Here is a 16,681-nt window from a genome sequence, read left to right as displayed (position 1 = left end):
GACCCCCTCACATTTCATAATTATTCGTTTGGACCCCCCCATATTTAACATAAAATATTAGTTTTATGCCAGTGTGCCCCCCCCCCCCCCCCCACATTCAAAATGCTTCTGACGCCCCTGCCCTTAATCTACCTTTTCTTGCTTTTAACTTATGGAAATCTGGATGGAAGGAGCTGGAGCTGGAAGGAGATGCATGATTGTCGTGATGTCAAGCATGTCCTGTCCCATTGGACATTTAATCCCAGGTGACAATACCAGCCCCAGTCCATCCCTTTCGCTCATTGGATTTCGTCTCACATAAATAGAGACAGGCAAAACTGGCACATTTTGACGAACAGATCGAGAAATATCTGTGGAAGTTGTCATATCAGCCACAAAGTGGTCAGAGAGACAGGCTCGTAAAGCACTGGGCTGGAGGTCCGGCCAAAGGGACGCTGGCCTCGCGTGGCATGTGCATAAATGACAGATGACCTCTTTACCAACCCCCATCCTCCATGCCCCCCACCGTTGCACACCCTTCCTTCTCCAACAAGACTGAATTGCAGCATTTTTCTTTAGGGCGAAACAAGGTGGTGGGCAGTGAATTAATGGCCTGATTCGTAGCACCTACAGCTGCATTAGAAGAGTAAGGAATGTATCCTCATAGAACCAGCCTTGGGTGGCACAATAAGGGCATAGAGTTGCAGCTACCTTCTAGAATCTAGAGAAAGGCAAACACTGGCTCAAGCCAGTTGCCTCTGTCCCAAATATGAGGCAGGGTTGATTATATTGACTCACAATAGTGCATGCTGACTGTTTGCTCTGAAAAGGGCAAAGATCTGGCAGCTACAGTATTAGCTACTTAGCATGTTGTTAGATACCTAGCATGTTACATTCTGGTGGCTTTTTGAAGGCTCGGATCAAACCAATCCATGACACAGGTAGACAGAATATTAACCGCACGTTCGCCGGAGTCGTGCCAGCAACACGGCGGAGGAGAATCCCGTCCTGTAAGAGAGTTTCATTGGTAACATATTTCTAATGGAAAGAGCGTTTCTGCTCAGCTGCCCTGCCCATCCTACATAGATGCCGCCTAACGGATGCAGAACTACCATTTTGTTGTTTGGCTCTGAGCTCTTTGTTGCAGAGTGTTGCAGAGTCACCGATCAGCAGTGGAGGCCAGCAGCATTGTGGGTAAGTGACTGGTTGCACTAACCAAAGGGTCTGCTGCACTACTTCCAAGCTGGACACACAACCTCAGTCTGACATCACAGAAATAACCTGCAATAAATGTCGTAGTGAAAAAGCGTCACCAGCATTCCATAGAAGCATCTGCAAAGCATTTCTACTTGTTCAATCTCTCTGACTGGTCACATCATTAGTGGATTTATTTCAAAATGTTTAAAAACCTGACCCAAGCTTTGTTGTTTCAAAACTATTGGAGATGTATTAATATTCATTAACAGCCGGCAATACATCTTTCACCAGAATAATTTAGAGCCTTGATAGAATTATACAAAAATATCAGATTTTTTTTTTAAAATGAAGCTGGATTATTGCTTGCCATTTCCCCCCGAATGTTATATAATAGATAACACTGTCTAATTTCATTTACCATTATGATGCATGTAGGTCCCAAACCAGTTTGGAATGTTAATTGTCCTCTCATACCAAAATGTAATATTTAATCAATTTATGGTTAAGGAATGATGACTCAGCACCCTGGCATCTTTTATTGTTTTGTATGAGCAATGAAATGACAGTCTGTGTATCCCTCCTTCTAAGCCCTGACTATACAAACCATGTGTGAAAGTCGAAGGACGTGACTGACCAAACGGATCAACCGGATGGTTCTGCCTGATGAACAGTGAAGGATTGCATTACATGTCGGAATATCCTGTACCCAGGTTTCTAGCTTGGCCCCAGCTTTGGCAGGATGCATGTGATGGATGTACAGTAATGTAAGTATAACCTAATGCATGACTTGCAGTTTGAAAGCCCTAGCAGGCGAATAAACATTAAAACGTTACTGGCTTCAGGTGCAGTCACTGCAGCTTCAGAGACTGTGCTGTGCAGATGGATCTCAGCTTGTATGTTTTATGATGGCCCTCATTTAGAACTTTTAGGCTGGTTTTGGCTGGTTTAGGCTGGTTTGGGCTGGGTGGAGGGAAAGAGCCTTTGAAGACTGGAAGTGGAAATAAGAACTGTGCTGTGCTAAGCCTCGGTAACGCGTCTCTCTGGAAAACAGAGACACAGATTTGCTGCAAATCACTGCACTACACTGAGATATACGTTTGCCTTTTTGCCATTTTTATACAGTAACTTGTTGCCAGTAGCACAGAAGCATTATCTTTCGTCATTAAGAATTTATTTTTCTGACCCTATAAATAATGGATGGTTTGGACTTAGCCAAGTCCCAGTTGGAAATGTACACTAAATCAATCCATCCCTACCCATGGCATTGATGATATGCGAAATGAAGACCATTGCAAATAGTAGCGAGGAGTTATTCCAATTGATATGAGCAAGTTCACAAATGTTCACCTTGGATAGAAGATGAATGATGTAACGTGACGCAATGTCACACAAACGCGATTAGGGGCTCGCTGAGCCGAGCTGATTGCGTGCGTGTTTATTTGGGTGTGCGCTTATGCAGCGGCGTTTCATGTTCGTTTGTCTTGGGAGATTATCTGTTGTGTTTGGATTTGCACCGGGGTGTTTGTAAGCATGGTTACCGGGACAACGCTTTGATGTGAGGCACTTTAATCAGCGGTCACAGTTGAATTTAGATCAGGGCCCGAGGGCCGTAAATGTGGGATGCCTTGCTATTTCCGCGGAAGTGGAAACACGGTAACTGGCATCAGCAGACACTGATTCATTACACCAGCCCAACCCTTCACAGTTTCCTCGGATTCTACTAAAACGTAGCAGCACTGCTCCCAGGTTTCATCATCTGTACGCAGCACTATTGGGGCCATCGTTTTGGGGGTAGCAAGCATTCCAGGTGGGCTGGCGGCTTTGTGCTTAAAGCACCTGACTGGTGGTTGATAAGCTGCAGGTTCAAAGCCCAGCAGTCCCAGGGGCCTCCTGTGAAATCTTCAAGCAATGTTGCGTGAAGTGGTTCGAGTTTACAGAGGTGACGTCACTTTGGATGAATGCATCTTTCAAGAACATGAGTAATTCACCGGGCAAGATTGCTTCGAATGAATAAGTAATTGTTTTGTAAGCGGACAACTGATGACCCTCACCTGTAGCTCCAGGTGATTATTGAGGGGATCCCGCTGGTCTTCAGTGCGGAGGAATCCCCCCTACCTCTGAAATCAGGACAGCAGGTGCTGCCTCAATTCTCCTTGCAGAGCACATGCCTCCACAGGTGTGTGACAGGATGATGGGGATACCCAGTCAGAGAGGAAAGCAGTACTGCAGATTATCAGGCTGTATTCCTCTGTGAAGGACTTCAGAGACACCAACGAGGGACGTGGATACGGACGGCCCAGCGAAAGACAAGACAGGGTGCTGCTCAACGCCTGCACTGTCAGTGTGTGATTAAGGCCCCAATTTGCATCTCATTTGCATTTTTTTAATTAACTGTGAAATGAAACTAGACATGACTAGAGGAAAGGCGGGGGGTGGTGTGGGTGGGTGGTGGTGGTTTAGCTTTTTTTTCAGCCTCATTATGGTTTTATTTTGAACTGAAATGCTTCATGGTCTGCTATTGTTGACTTACTGACAAGCAGGTGAGCTCAACCAGGACAATGCGCTTATGTACATACAGTATAGTATTAAATTCAGTTATTGATGTAATGTAACTATGGCAGGGAATCACAGAGATCACAGGGAACAAAAATGTTGCTATATCCAGCTGCCACGAAAAATCGTTTCTAATCATCATATGCATGTCGAATGTGTTTTTTTTAGTAATTTATAGTTATGTCATCATTAGAACACATTTTTGCCTGATTGTGTTGGCGCCCACTGGAGATGTGTGTACAGTAACCAGATCTTAGATCTGTGGGCTGTAGCTCTGTGTTCTAAGTTACAGTGTAAAATGGCATCAGGCTGGAACAGCACTGGATGTTTATTCACTTCTTCTCAGTCCTTCCTGTGGTGATCTGTGCTCCTTTATTCTGTGTAGTAGGTCAGTCTTAATCTTAATCGACTAGTCTTTACTCTTAAAAGAGAATCAATCAAATCAATTCTTCAGAAAGATTAAGTCGTTATGACGCAAACCTGGCTGGATGCAAATATCGCCGTGTGTGTGTCACTGCATGAAGACCCCTGGGGAACCGTCCCTCGCTCCGCTGGTTCCTTGTGGTTTTTGTCAGTCAGAGGATGCGGTGAGATGGAACAGATATCCCCAGGTACACAGGGGATTTCCATCCAAAGCTCCAGTGTCACCTGACATGATGGGATGTCAGTCCCAGGCCCTGTAAATGTCGCAGTGGGAACCCCCTGGGAGGCTGAACTGTGTCCAGTCAAGCGGCGTTTTGTGTGTTGCAATGCTAAATGTCATTTAGTTACAGAAATGCGATCTGCAAAGGGCACCGGGGCGTAATGAGGGCTCAGAAATCCTACCCGTACTCTGCATTTTTTGAGGTGGATATGGACCCCACCTGACACATTTGTTTATCACATTTGTAACTTTTTTTCCAAATAGAGGTAGTATATGGTTGAGACTTAAGTAGGCATGGGAACAGAGTTTAATTTAGTGGTAAAATTGTTTCATCATTTGCATCATATATATCCATTTACTAGGCTTCCTGTGGGATTAAAACTCAGTTTCAATCTATCACTACTGTCTGCATCCTGACCTGCTGTGTCCTCTCCAGTCCCAGGTCTATAAGAATAGCTACAGTAATTAAAATCAATGGAATCCTCCTTTCTAACTTCCTGTCCTAACAATCCCTTCTGGAGGCAAGTCAAGGGATACAAAGGAGCGGAAACCAGTAGGTAAACACTGAGCCTGGTGCCTTGAGCGTGCTGTGGGCCTGTAGGGGATGGTTTACAGCCCACTGGAAGGAGAAATCAAGAGGAAACTGTCCACAGAGGCGACACCGAGCGGCAGTAAGCCTGAGGAATGTCAGGCTCCTCTGCAACAGTGCATCCTGGGTAATAACAAAACATAAAGGCTTACTTGTGAGAGCCATGATTAATCTGGGTAAGGGATGGAATGGCTGGTGATGAGGGGCACTACTGGGCTGGGCTGCTTATACTCGATAAACGGAAAGCTGTCTTCGGTGAGAGGCGCGGTGGTAAAATGGCCCGTTTAACGACCCTGCTGATATAACTCTGGCTAAATATGAAACTTAATTATTTTGGATTTTGGGGTTTAGTACACTTTGAAGATTCAATCAGAGGCGATTTAATTGATTCCCCCCCTGCAGTGGGGGCTTAATATAGCAGCAGAATGCAATGGCAATAAACCGACGATAAATGGGCTATCCTTAAAGAAGTGAGCAAGCTGCCATTTATAGATTTTATCAGTCCAAAAGCATTTGTTATGAGTTAATAGCAGCATGAGGGGACTTGGATTAGGATACCGTGGTGTCTGATCTTAGGTCACATGTCTGTGCATCAGTTAGTGTTTGAAGCAAAACATATTTTGCCATAGAAAAATCAGATCTATCATCATTTTTTTTGTCTTTTACAATGGTCTTAATAGGCTGCAGAAATGCTAGCAGAGCTTTGCAGCTCAGCTGTTCACAGTCATAAATATATCCTGGGTGGTTTGGCTTTGATACCCATTTATCATATGATCAGACTGCATATGGCTTTGGGCTGATATGCTAAATTTGAAAGTAAAATTATTACCATTACAGAAACAGTACAGCAAATTCAGCTTGATCGCAACCCTAGCATGTCTGAACATGCAGAAACAACCAGTACTTTAATGACCAATTTCATCTTGTAATTTGCAGTTAAAGAATTTTCTACACGCTCGAATTAATTTGCACACTGCAAGGGGAAGTATTTCACATTTTGTCCAATCAAATGAGAGGTTTTGTCTGGGATTGTCTTTGAAGACTATAAAAGGAAAAGAAGTGGGTTAATTTGCATAACAGTCCTGATTGTTCCCCATGAAAATAATTAAATGGCTCTCAATTACATGATGCAATGTAATATGTAATAGTATGCAATAGTAAATGTTTTAGTTGAATTGATGCAGTAGCGTATTTCATATCCATATGTATAACTACACTACTGGTTACTGGTTTGAGTCCCCAGAGAGGTTCTGTTGTTGTACGTTTGAGCATGATGCTTGATGCTTGCACTAATAGAAGATTGATCTGTAAAAATGGGTGAAATGGAAATGTAGAGTAGAGCCTAAACTACCCAAAGCATAGAGAAAGTCTTCTATAGTCAGTATTAATTAATTGATATACATTTTTGTGTTTTGTGTTCTTTATCTCTTCTGAAATGGTACATATGAGCAGGTCTGTGTGTGTGTGTGTGTGTGTTTTATTTCTGCCTTGGAGCCAGGTCATATTTCGGCATCTTCCATAGCACCATTCTCCTGTTACACTTTGGTCCTTATATGTTATCAGCCTGTTATTTTGCAGTACAGATTGGGAAAAGCACCAGGAAGGTTTGGCGTCCCGTTTTCCGGCTTGGTCAGCAGGCCATGGTGTGTATGTAAAGCCCCCAGCAGCTGTGGCGGGGGGGGGGGGGGCTTAGGGGGGGCTCCTGGGAGCTAAAGACAGCTGTACATCCTCTGAGCCTCCACCAAGGGCTCGTTCACATGAGAAACCTTCCAGCTGCACCCCAGAGGATGCTGGGAACATGCATAGACATAGAAGACTGTGGGCGGGACGCCTTCATGTTACCTTGCTTGTAAAATTATATTACATATGAAAGTGTCTCTGATGCTTTTCCCTGTTTCCAGTGTGTTATTTTCATTTATGGTGATCTTTCTGCTCATTGTACTGGACAGGAAGTTGCGCTTGGTGCAGTGTGTGTGTGTGTGTGGATTAGGTTTATAATACATTGTGGGGACGAAATGCCCTGTACAATGTAATAAAAACCTGCCTTTTTGATATTGTGGGGGGCATTTTTTAGATCTGTGAATACAATCAAAAAAGTTAAAATTCCAACAGTCTCTTATTTTGGTTACTTATGGTTAAGGTTAGGGCTGGGTAGCAGTTTAGGGCGTCATGTTGTGATTAGAGTTTTCCCCATAGAAATGAATGGAGAGTCCCCACAAAGATATAGTTACAAACCTGTGTGTGTTTGAGGGAGTGAGTGAGTCACGCCCAGTCAGGAGTATCTGATGTGCAGGACTCTTGTAGGGGGGTGAGCAGTGTGAGCAGGCGTGAATTTAGTGAGGGGTGACACACAGGAAGGGGTACAGGTAGATGCACCCCCTGCAAAGAGCTGGTACTTTTCTCTGATGGGGGAAATAGAGGCATGGTATCATAAAGGGAATATTGAGTGGTGACCGATAGTGGAAGGATGACGACCGAATGCTGAAATTATGCATGTGTTGTCAAAAAGAAAAATAAATATGCAAAACTAGCTGCCAGGGACTGTGTGACACCGATAGGGAGAAAATCTGTCCATTTAAAATCCCTACAAGCTCAACTTTCCCACATAGACCAATAATTCATATGTTAGTTTATGTATTCAGAAACATTCCAGGGGCCGTTCTCAGGCCTCTGCGTGACCTAAATCATGAGGAACCGTGAACTTAGAAGTTGGTGAATTAGTGGATTAATTAAACCAGGCTGGAAGTTTTTCCAACTGACATTAAACCTCAAATAGGAATGTAAAAGTCCTGATTGTAAAGGAGTGAAAATCAGAAAGGGAGAGCTACTCTAATGTGTGTCTCTTTTTCTCCCTTTAGGAACCAGGAAATCTCTTGAACCTGTCTGTCAGCCTATTGTCTATTACTATCACATCCGTCAATCCATTTTCTGAAACCACTGATCCTGGTCAGGGTTATGGGAGTCCAGAGGCTATGGGCACATGGCAGGGAACAGCCCAGGACGAGGCATCAACCCTTGGCAGGGCTCACTCACACACCATTCAGTCATATACACTGAACAAAAATATAAACGCAACACTTTTGTTTTTGCTCCCATTTTTCATGAGATGGACTTAAAGATCTACAATTCATTCCAGATACACAATATTACCATTTCTCTCAAACATTTCTCACAAGTCAGTCTAAATGTGTGATAGTGAGCACTTCTGCTTTGCTGAGATAATCCATCCCACCTCACAGGTGTGCCACATCAAGATGCTGATCTGACATCATGGGTAGTGCACAGGTGTACCTTATACTGCCCACAATAAAAGGCCACCCTGGAATGTGCAGTTTTGTCTCACAGCAAAATGCCACAGATGCCACAAGCATTGAGGGAGCGTGCAATTGGCATGCTGACAGCAGGAATGTCAACCAGATCTGTTGCTCGTGCATTGAATGTTCATTTCTCAACCATAAGCCGTCTCCAAAGGCGTTTCAGAGAATATGGCAGTACATCCAACCGGCCTCACAACCGCAGACCACGTGTAACCACACCAGCCCAGGACCTCCACATCCAGCAGGTTCACCTCCAAGATCGTCTGAGACCAGCCACTCAGACAGATAATGCACGGCCCCATGTTGCAAGGATCTGTACACAGTTCTTGGAAGCTGAAAATGTCCCAGTTCTTGCATGGCCAGCATACTCACCGGACATGTCACCCGTTGAGCATGTTTGGGATGTGCTTGACCGGCGTATACGACAGCGTGTACCAGTTCCCACTAATATCCAACAACTTCGCACAGCCATTGAAGAGGAGTGGACCAACATTCCACAGGCCACAATTGACAATCTGATAAACTCTATGCGAAGAAGATGTGTTGCATTGCATGAGGCAAATGGTGGTCACACCAGATACTGACCGGTTCTGAGTCCCCAGACCCCCAATAAAGCAAAAAACTGCACATTCCAGGGTGGCCTTTTATTGTGGGCAGTATAAGGTACACCTGTGCACTACCCATGATGTCAGATCAGCATCTTGATGTGGCACACCTGTGAGGTGGGATGGATTATCTCAGCAAAGCAGAAGTGCTCACTATCACACATTTAGACTGATTTGTGAGAAATGTTTGAGAGAAATGGTAATATTGTGTATCTGGAATGAATTGTAGGTCTTTAAGTCCATCTCATGAAAAATGGGAGCAGAAACAAGAGTGTTGCGTTTATATTTTTGTTCAGTATAAGTACACCTATTGGCATTTTGGCAACTAAACCACAGCATGTTTTTGGACTGTGTGTGTTGGGGGGGGCGAAACCAGAGTACCCAGAGGAAACCCCACAACAACATGGGGAAGCATGCAAACTCTGCACAGGTGGAAGCCTTGCAGTGACTCGAACCATGTTCCAGAGATGTGAATCGGCAGTGCATCACCGTGCCGCCCCTTACCAGCACCTATTATAATGTATTTCAAATTATTCATTTTATCACATTACTGCTTCGGCCTGTGGGTGTGCGTCTTCTTTTGCAGCTCTTATACTGCATTTTTTGTTTCTTACTGAATATACTGAAAATAGATAACTAGTTCAGCATCTGAACGTGTTGGAGAGCTTCAGATTTCTGGGTGGTTCATATTTGGTTATATTGAGAATGTTCTGCTTCTGTGTATATCTGACATTCTCTGTTGCATTATTTCATCACATTATATATCACCTGTCTGTGTGTACTTACATTGCATTGTGGATTTTTCAAAAGCTGCACTGCCTTCGCTGTCATTATGCCAGATACCATAAACTGACATTTTCTACCTTTAAAGACAAGTAAGTGGAAACATTTTCTTCTATAAAGCCAGTGAGCCAGAGTGAAGTTAATTGGTTGTGTGCTGAGTCAGATTAAGGGCTTGTGCTGTCGTTCTGGCTAACGCTTTTGGTGGCGATAGAAAACAATGTGCTGGAATAGCTTATCTTCACTATACAGTGTCAAAGGGGCTCCTGTTTTCCTATTTAAGCTGTTTTTGCAGTTTCCACTGCTTCATGAATCAGTCTGAAGGTCTCTTTTATTTCAGTAGACATTTTAGCCCTGACTCACCCTTTGTAATACAAAACTATATTGGACTTTTGCAGCAGTTTGCGAAGGACAGGTGGGGGTTTGGTGGGGGCGTGGGGGGGCAGGGGCTGTAATGAGATATGCAGGATTACTGTCTATTCCCATAATAAAAGCATAGACAGCATGCAAAAATGAACTTATGGTTCAGCAGGAACGACTCTCTTTACAAACCATTTCTAAGAAGAAACAGACTAGTTTGCAAGAAACAGATTTAATTTACAAAGAATTGGTAACTGCACAAGAACCTTTAAAATGTGTCTTTGGACTTACTGCACCTTGGGTATCAAAAGGATGCAATTTCAATTAGAATTGCAAGAAAAGAAAAGAAAATCACAAACACACTCACACATTTTTTGAAGGGCTTCATACATTGGAAAGCATCAAGTCTTTGACTCCCTTTGAAATAAACAATTTCCACCTTTGCTCTGCAAAATGAATTAATCCGTTTGTTCCAGTTGTTTGGCAGATGGGCATTGCTTGGGTTGATATGAGGACAGATATGCGTAGATCGCAAGATTTTTCCCTACCCCAAAGCTGAGAACGCATGCAGAAACACAAGCCATGAGACAGAGCACTTTCTCTTAACCTTTCGAGATAGAGCGGTTATTGTAGATTGGTATGTCGATAAGCCCCGAACAATACAAAACCAGATGGCACAGAAATATTGCCGTTGCTATGTCCCCTGTCTGTTACTGGATCTCAGAATGGGCTGTGGAGATGCACATCCATCACACCATGCACACTGATCGCTTTTGTACCCAAAACCTTTAATGACTAACAAATGTGCTCTTGCAAATTACATGCAAAGCATCTTATGACTCAAAGTGTTTTGGTTTTCCCCAAACAGCATGACAATAATTAATTTTAAATGCTAAAGAAGGAATTTTCTTTACATGTCAAACCTAACTGTCCATTTCCACAACTTGCATTTTCTGAAATGTGTCCGGGGAAGCACAGGGCACAAGGAGGGATCAACCTTGTTGTAAGACTCTGTTGTATAATTAGTCTGAAATCTCTTGCTGTCAATACTAGACTGTAGGCTGGTTTACAGTAGAAGATGGACTTCAACACATTTGTCATGCTGTTCTGGAAATGTATTCATTCATAGAAGTAATTGCTTAAAAGTGTTTCTCCTGCTACCTACTGCAGTTTTGTATATTGTTGCAAAGAACGTATGGTTTGACCCTGAGGAATCTATCTGGATTCAGTAAGTGAGATAACAAATGTTGAGTTCTTTAACCATTCCGACCATACTGTATTTCTCTAGTCAGTAGTTGTGCATTCTAATCTCTGCTCCACAATCGGCTGTTTTTGTTCTGACTGATTGCAGGTGGGTGTGTTTTGCTAATTACTTTTCTTATGAAGGATAAACATCAGTACAAATCCCCGAATTTGGTATGCCTAGCAAGATAACAGTGGGGACTTTCTGTGGTTGGATACTCAAGAAACACAAAAATATTCTGGTTTAGCTACTCTGTATGCATTAAATAAAGACCCATCCAAAGCATTTAATTACTTAAATGGTTTTGTGTTCAGATGAAATGCAGCTCAATTAGTATGATTAATTGTGGAGCTATCTGTACAAGACAGGCGGCCATTTTTAGAAGAAGCATGAAGACAAATTAATGCTCTACGATACGCACCCTCTACTGAGAGCTACATCTGGGAGCTACATTGATGCAGGTAAGTGCTCTATACTATAAGCAGATAGATAATGAAGGTGTAAGGGCTGTTTTATAACTATATTACAATACTATGATTAATATGAACATGAATAAAGATTAATATGAGTATGTGATTTTACCATACCCAACCAAACTGTGGGTTCTGCTCTACAAATATATGTACAGGTGATTCCAGCAGCACGGCTTGCAGGAAACTGAGAAAGCCTGGCTTCTCAGCAAACCACTGTAAGTATGGTCCTTACATAATCGCGAGGAAGCAGATGGTGACGGAGACCCCCCCCCCAGGACGCAGTACGTAATGCGACTCAGGAGAGCTGCTGGCGGAGCAGGGGACGTGCCAGGTCTACTCAGCGCTATGCCTGGCAGACGTCGCTGAAGGGCCACTCTTGGCCCAGATGCAGCCTCCCCACCCCTCCTTATCGCTGCTGATATCGTGTCTGGCACTGTGCTCCATGGTGGGGGGGAACAGATGGATACGAACAGACGTTTCACTGCTTAACCAACGACAATGAAAACTTTCCACCACAGCATGCTCTTAAGATGTTATGTGACTAGGCGAATACGGCCATGCTTCATGCATAGTGCCAAGAGTTACTATTTTGCAGGTGATGAGCGCAGGAAAGGCAAGGAAGGGAGAAATAAAAGCCATCAAACTCTGATATAAGGCTTAAGATTAGTGCATGGGCAGATTTGGCAAATACATTTCAAACGAAGGTAAGTAAGTTTGACCCTGGAATCTTGTTTGTCAGAAAGCAGCCCTGCTGGCTCTCACAAACATTGAGGTTTCACCGATTGTCAGTCACAGTTGCTTTGGGAATCTCACAGTGGAGAAAAATCCCTTATAAATCCTTTCTTCTCCATCCTCACGCAGACACTAATCCCGAGCCATTAGACCCAGACAGCTGTGTTGTAATCGAACACTGGTGTTGCTTTCTCCGCCATCTCTGTCCTCTGCCCGTCTGTGAGCACTCCTGACGAAAGGCCCCTCTCGTCTGTCGGTCGAGGACAAGGCCTGCCTTTGCTTGGCAATCCGCCCACTCGGAAAGGGAGGTAGAAAGGACTCTTGGGTTTGTCTGCTTTTTTGGATCTCTTGAAAAGCTCAACCTCGGGTCCATCCAAGGGCATCCAGCCGGGCTTTTCCTGCAGCAACTTGTCCCTGTCGGGCCGCACGCTGCGCAGGAACTTCTTGAATATATTAGCGGTGAGAGAAAACCTTCGGCAGATCTCTTGGGAGCGACTGAGCCGTAATGGGTGGGCGGGTTCAGCCTCTTCCTCATCACCTGTCTGCAACGGACCTTTCTCCAGTTCGGGCAGGTCCAACCAGTTACCAACTAGGTCAGCAAAGATGTTGTCTCCCAAGACCAGGGGCTGGCGATTGCGGCAGCGGCTCATGAGCGAGGTGGTCCAGTCACCAGAGTCGTCGGTGCTATTCTGTGAGTAGTCACTGTCCAGAGAAGGGCCCTCACTGGAGAGGCTGTGCAAGATGCGTGGTAGGTCTGTGATCTGCGTGGGGGGACTGGAATACCAGTGTGGTGCTGCTGGGGGAGGGCAAACGCGGGGGCCGCAGTAGTCCTCCTGGGGTACACTGTACCCTGAGATCCTTCGGTGATAGCCCCCTCTCTCCAGGCTGGAGGAGGACAAGGATGATGCATCCAGGCTGCTCCTATGATGGGACATCCTCTTCTCCACCTGGTTGGGTATCCTCCTATCATTCAGAGGTCCCTGCTCCTCAGAGCCTCGGTTGGAGACCTGCAGCGGTGGCTGTGATGCTGGGGGCGCCTGGCTGTGCCTGCCTGAGATATCCAGCTGCCCCAAGGCAGTCTGCATCTGCAAAAGCTTGAGTTCCTGCAGTGCCCCCATCATGGAATTCATCTGTGCATGGAGACCATCGCCCGCCTCCTTCATGGAGACCTATGGGTATGGGGGCGGGGGGAGTGAGGGGGGGTAGGCAAGAAGAGAGGGAGTAAATCCAGTTAGCTGGACAAAGGGGATTACAGTTTCCATCCTTTTTAAACACCGTAACTCAAGCTCCTCTGACAACCTATTGTCTGACTTGATATCCCGCTATATGACTTGTTATTAGTAGAAGCTTAACATACCTTTACTGAGATCTATCGAACCCAAGGAAGGCTCAACAGAGGTCCTATCACACTGAGGAGCAAGAAACACAATCTATAGTCTATCCTCTGTTCTGTATCGATTAAATGAGGCTAAATCTGAGAGAATCAACCTGACTCTGCATGCCCGTTATATTAAATAAGTAGAAACTACTGCAACTGCCCCTTCTTAATATATCATACGCTCCACTGCTGAAGGATTTCCGGGCGGTGAAAATAGCAACTATAAACACAATTATGTCCCCTCTTCTTCACTTGCTATTTCTTTGCTGCTTAGGGAGTGTCTCTACGGTCAGGCTTATTGTGCTTTGGCTGCTGTCCACTCTATTTCGGTCCCGTGGCCCATATCGAGTGACAGAGAGCCCCCCGTATGGCAGCTGCGGGGTGGGTCCTCTTGGGTATGAGTGGTTTGAGAGGGATGGTTCAGACTCTGGTCTGTTCCTTCATGCCCTGAGCTTGTTTGATATGATGTTGCTGCATCCCCTTAGAGTAGGAGCTGCTAATGCAAGCAGAAAGCTGTCAGACCACCGCAGGCTCTGTGTCTTGCGAGGCTGGTCTGGCGTCCCCGGACAGTAATTAGCACATACTTTTGTTGTCATAAGTAACTACCAGAGAGTGCAATGAAACCGTTAAAGATGGCAAACATGCCCTCTTAGCATTTAACAGTGATGCTACTCAACACACATGAAGAACCAAATCAGGATCCCTACTTGAAAACAACCTTCAGCATTTTTCAGAACGACTAATATTAATAATGAAACTTTAATTTCATACAGGTAGCTGGTTCAGTCTTTGCATTTTCCCATCTTGCTCTTCTATGAGACAAACTCATTCACAGGTTTCAGTAAAGCTTTGTGTCTGAGTGCAGTATCAGCCCTTTTCTGGCACCCTTGGAGCAGGCTGTAGGGTTAAGGATCTTGCTCAAGTGCCCAATAATCATTACTAAACTCCCAAGAGATGTATATATGTATATGTGAATATTATTGTTATATTTTTACTGTATTTTTGCAATGTAGTCTATCCTCAAGATAATTCAGTAACAGAATATTTCCTGAATACAAAACAAAAATTTTATAGAAAAGTCTTTACTGAAAAATAATATATATAAAATAATATATATAAAGATTAGAAAAATGTCTTGTTCATTTTGTAGATGATACACATGCACATTGCATATGACAGTTATATGTTACTTAATTTAAAACAATTTATTACTTTGCCCCAACTCTTGTTCTTATCATTGAATATTAAGCAGAAGAATTTTCCTACAACATGTAGCCATCAGCCCAGAATGTGATTTCTGACTGCGAAAGTGCATTTAAAAATACACTTAATCATGTGTCAGAATCCATCAAATTTTTCATTCATGCACAATTTGAAAAGTAAGCCAGGGAAAACAAGGCTTACCTTATTAATGCGCGCGGTCTCTCCCCGCTCGCCTGTCCTCTCTCTGTCCTCACACACTGCCTGTCCGTCCTATATGAAGCTGTCTGCCCCCCCATTGGCTGCGTCTACACTTTAATCCCGAATGGAGGGGCGTGTTTACTCAAGAAGACTTGATAGACAGCGAGAGGGTGGGAGTCGCTGGCTTATGGAGCAAGGGGGAGCATGGGGGGTGGGGATGGGGAGGGGGGGGGCAGGGAGGCCATATGCTCAGATGGCTGAGTTGTTCCCAAGGTTGATTCAATTACAGGCTTCTTCATGACAAAGTGTTTTTTTTTGGAGGGGGACAGAAACGTTTCTTATCATCGGCAGCAGGAAGCACAGAGACTGACATTTATGAATGAAGGGCTACATTCCCTAGTGTTGTGAACTTCAGGGGCTTTGAGGAAAAATTACTGAAGTACTATTGACCGATTTGAAAGTCCAATTGGAATGGAATTTTGTACACCTTGTGTCAATAGTAGTTTGTGTCCAATAAAAATGCCCACCATCATTACTATGGAAACCTCTGTTCTACGGAACAATGTGTCATAAATTCATCTGAAGAAATGTGTTCCTGCAGCATGTTCTTCCAGTTAACCGGCCAGTTGACTCTAATAATTTCATAACTAACTTTGTGACTTAAGTACTGCTTGTCTAGAGTATAATCCTCCTCCCCCCTTCAAGTTTGGAAAAGGCAGGGATATTGGGTGCTGGGAGGGCAATTAATAGTTTGTGGGTACAATTTCTGGTGTGGTCACTTTAGGACTGTGAAAAATTAGGGCAGACCCTGTTCCGCAGTCGGCCGTTGTTTAAACCTGGAAATTCCATACATTCAAGCGGGGTGAATTCCTAGGCCGTAATCCGAGTCCGGAGAACAGCCCAGTCTGGTGATTTTGGTAAATTCGTGAGCATAGTTGTCAGCTTGAGTTGCACATCATACATAAGTCAATGGATGGAATACTCAGAGGTGACCCAATTAAAAGTAACGCAGCTGCTCTAGCTAATCATTGGTCTCCAGCAACAAGGATGGTTCTGCACATGGTAATTACCAGGGCTGCAGTAATTGCTGCCATCAGGTTGTCATCTCTGTATTTCTCCATGTAGCACACATGTGTGTCACCATTAGGAGTAATTAGACAGCTTCAGAAATGGTGTATAATTACTGTTTACATGGGTCTACATATGTCACATGGGCATTATTACTTGCACTGTCATAGCATGGTATTATGGGTAGCTCATCTTTGAGTGTCTTTCAGTCTGAACACATATGAATTATTAAGGAGATCTTAATTTCTTTTCCTGACTTGGCATGGCCAAGCTTGCCCTATGAAGACATGAAACATCACTCAAGTCCCTGCTCTTCCGTCTGTCCCTCCCAGACATCCCTCAAGACGGGTGTTGTTTACAGCT

At 44.2% G+C, this 16,681-nt stretch overlaps 1 protein-coding gene across 1 annotated transcript; it reads right to left on the bottom strand.

Moving 5' to 3' along the window:
- Positions 1–10,239: 10,239 nt before the first annotated feature.
- On the bottom strand, positions 10,240–16,371 carry LOC125747795 (PAK4-inhibitor INKA2-like). Its single transcript, XM_049023294.1, has 3 exons — positions 16,321–16,371; positions 15,254–15,322; positions 10,240–13,640 (listed from the first exon to the last, which is right to left on the bottom strand). Exons 1-3 carry the CDS (start codon positions 16,369–16,371, stop codon positions 12,618–12,620), a joined length of 1,143 nt encoding a protein of 380 aa, XP_048879251.1. The 3' UTR covers positions 10,240–12,617.
- Between the last annotated feature and the right edge of the window lie 310 nt (positions 16,372–16,681).

This window comes from Brienomyrus brachyistius, chromosome 8 (assembly GCF_023856365.1).
Source record: "Brienomyrus brachyistius isolate T26 chromosome 8, BBRACH_0.4, whole genome shotgun sequence".
Taxonomy (NCBI): Eukaryota; Metazoa; Chordata; class Actinopteri; order Osteoglossiformes; family Mormyridae; genus Brienomyrus; species Brienomyrus brachyistius.
Note: the sequence above shows the minus strand (reverse complement) of the source record. Positions and strands in the feature narration are given on the sequence as shown.

Bases quoted from the DNA above. Each gene is read 5' to 3' on its own strand.
- LOC125747795 (XM_049023294.1), bottom strand. From the start codon at position 16,371: ATGGAGAAATACAGAGATGACAACCTGATGGCAGCAATTACTGCAGCC. The intron at 15,323-16,320 runs GTAATTACCATG...AGCTTCATATAG, and splicing joins CAGCAATTACTGCAGCCCTG to GACGGACAGGCAGTGTGTGA. The intron at 13,641-15,253 runs GTAAGCCTTGTT...CCATACCCATAG, and splicing joins AGACCGCGCGCATTAATAAG to GTCTCCATGAAGGAGGCGGG.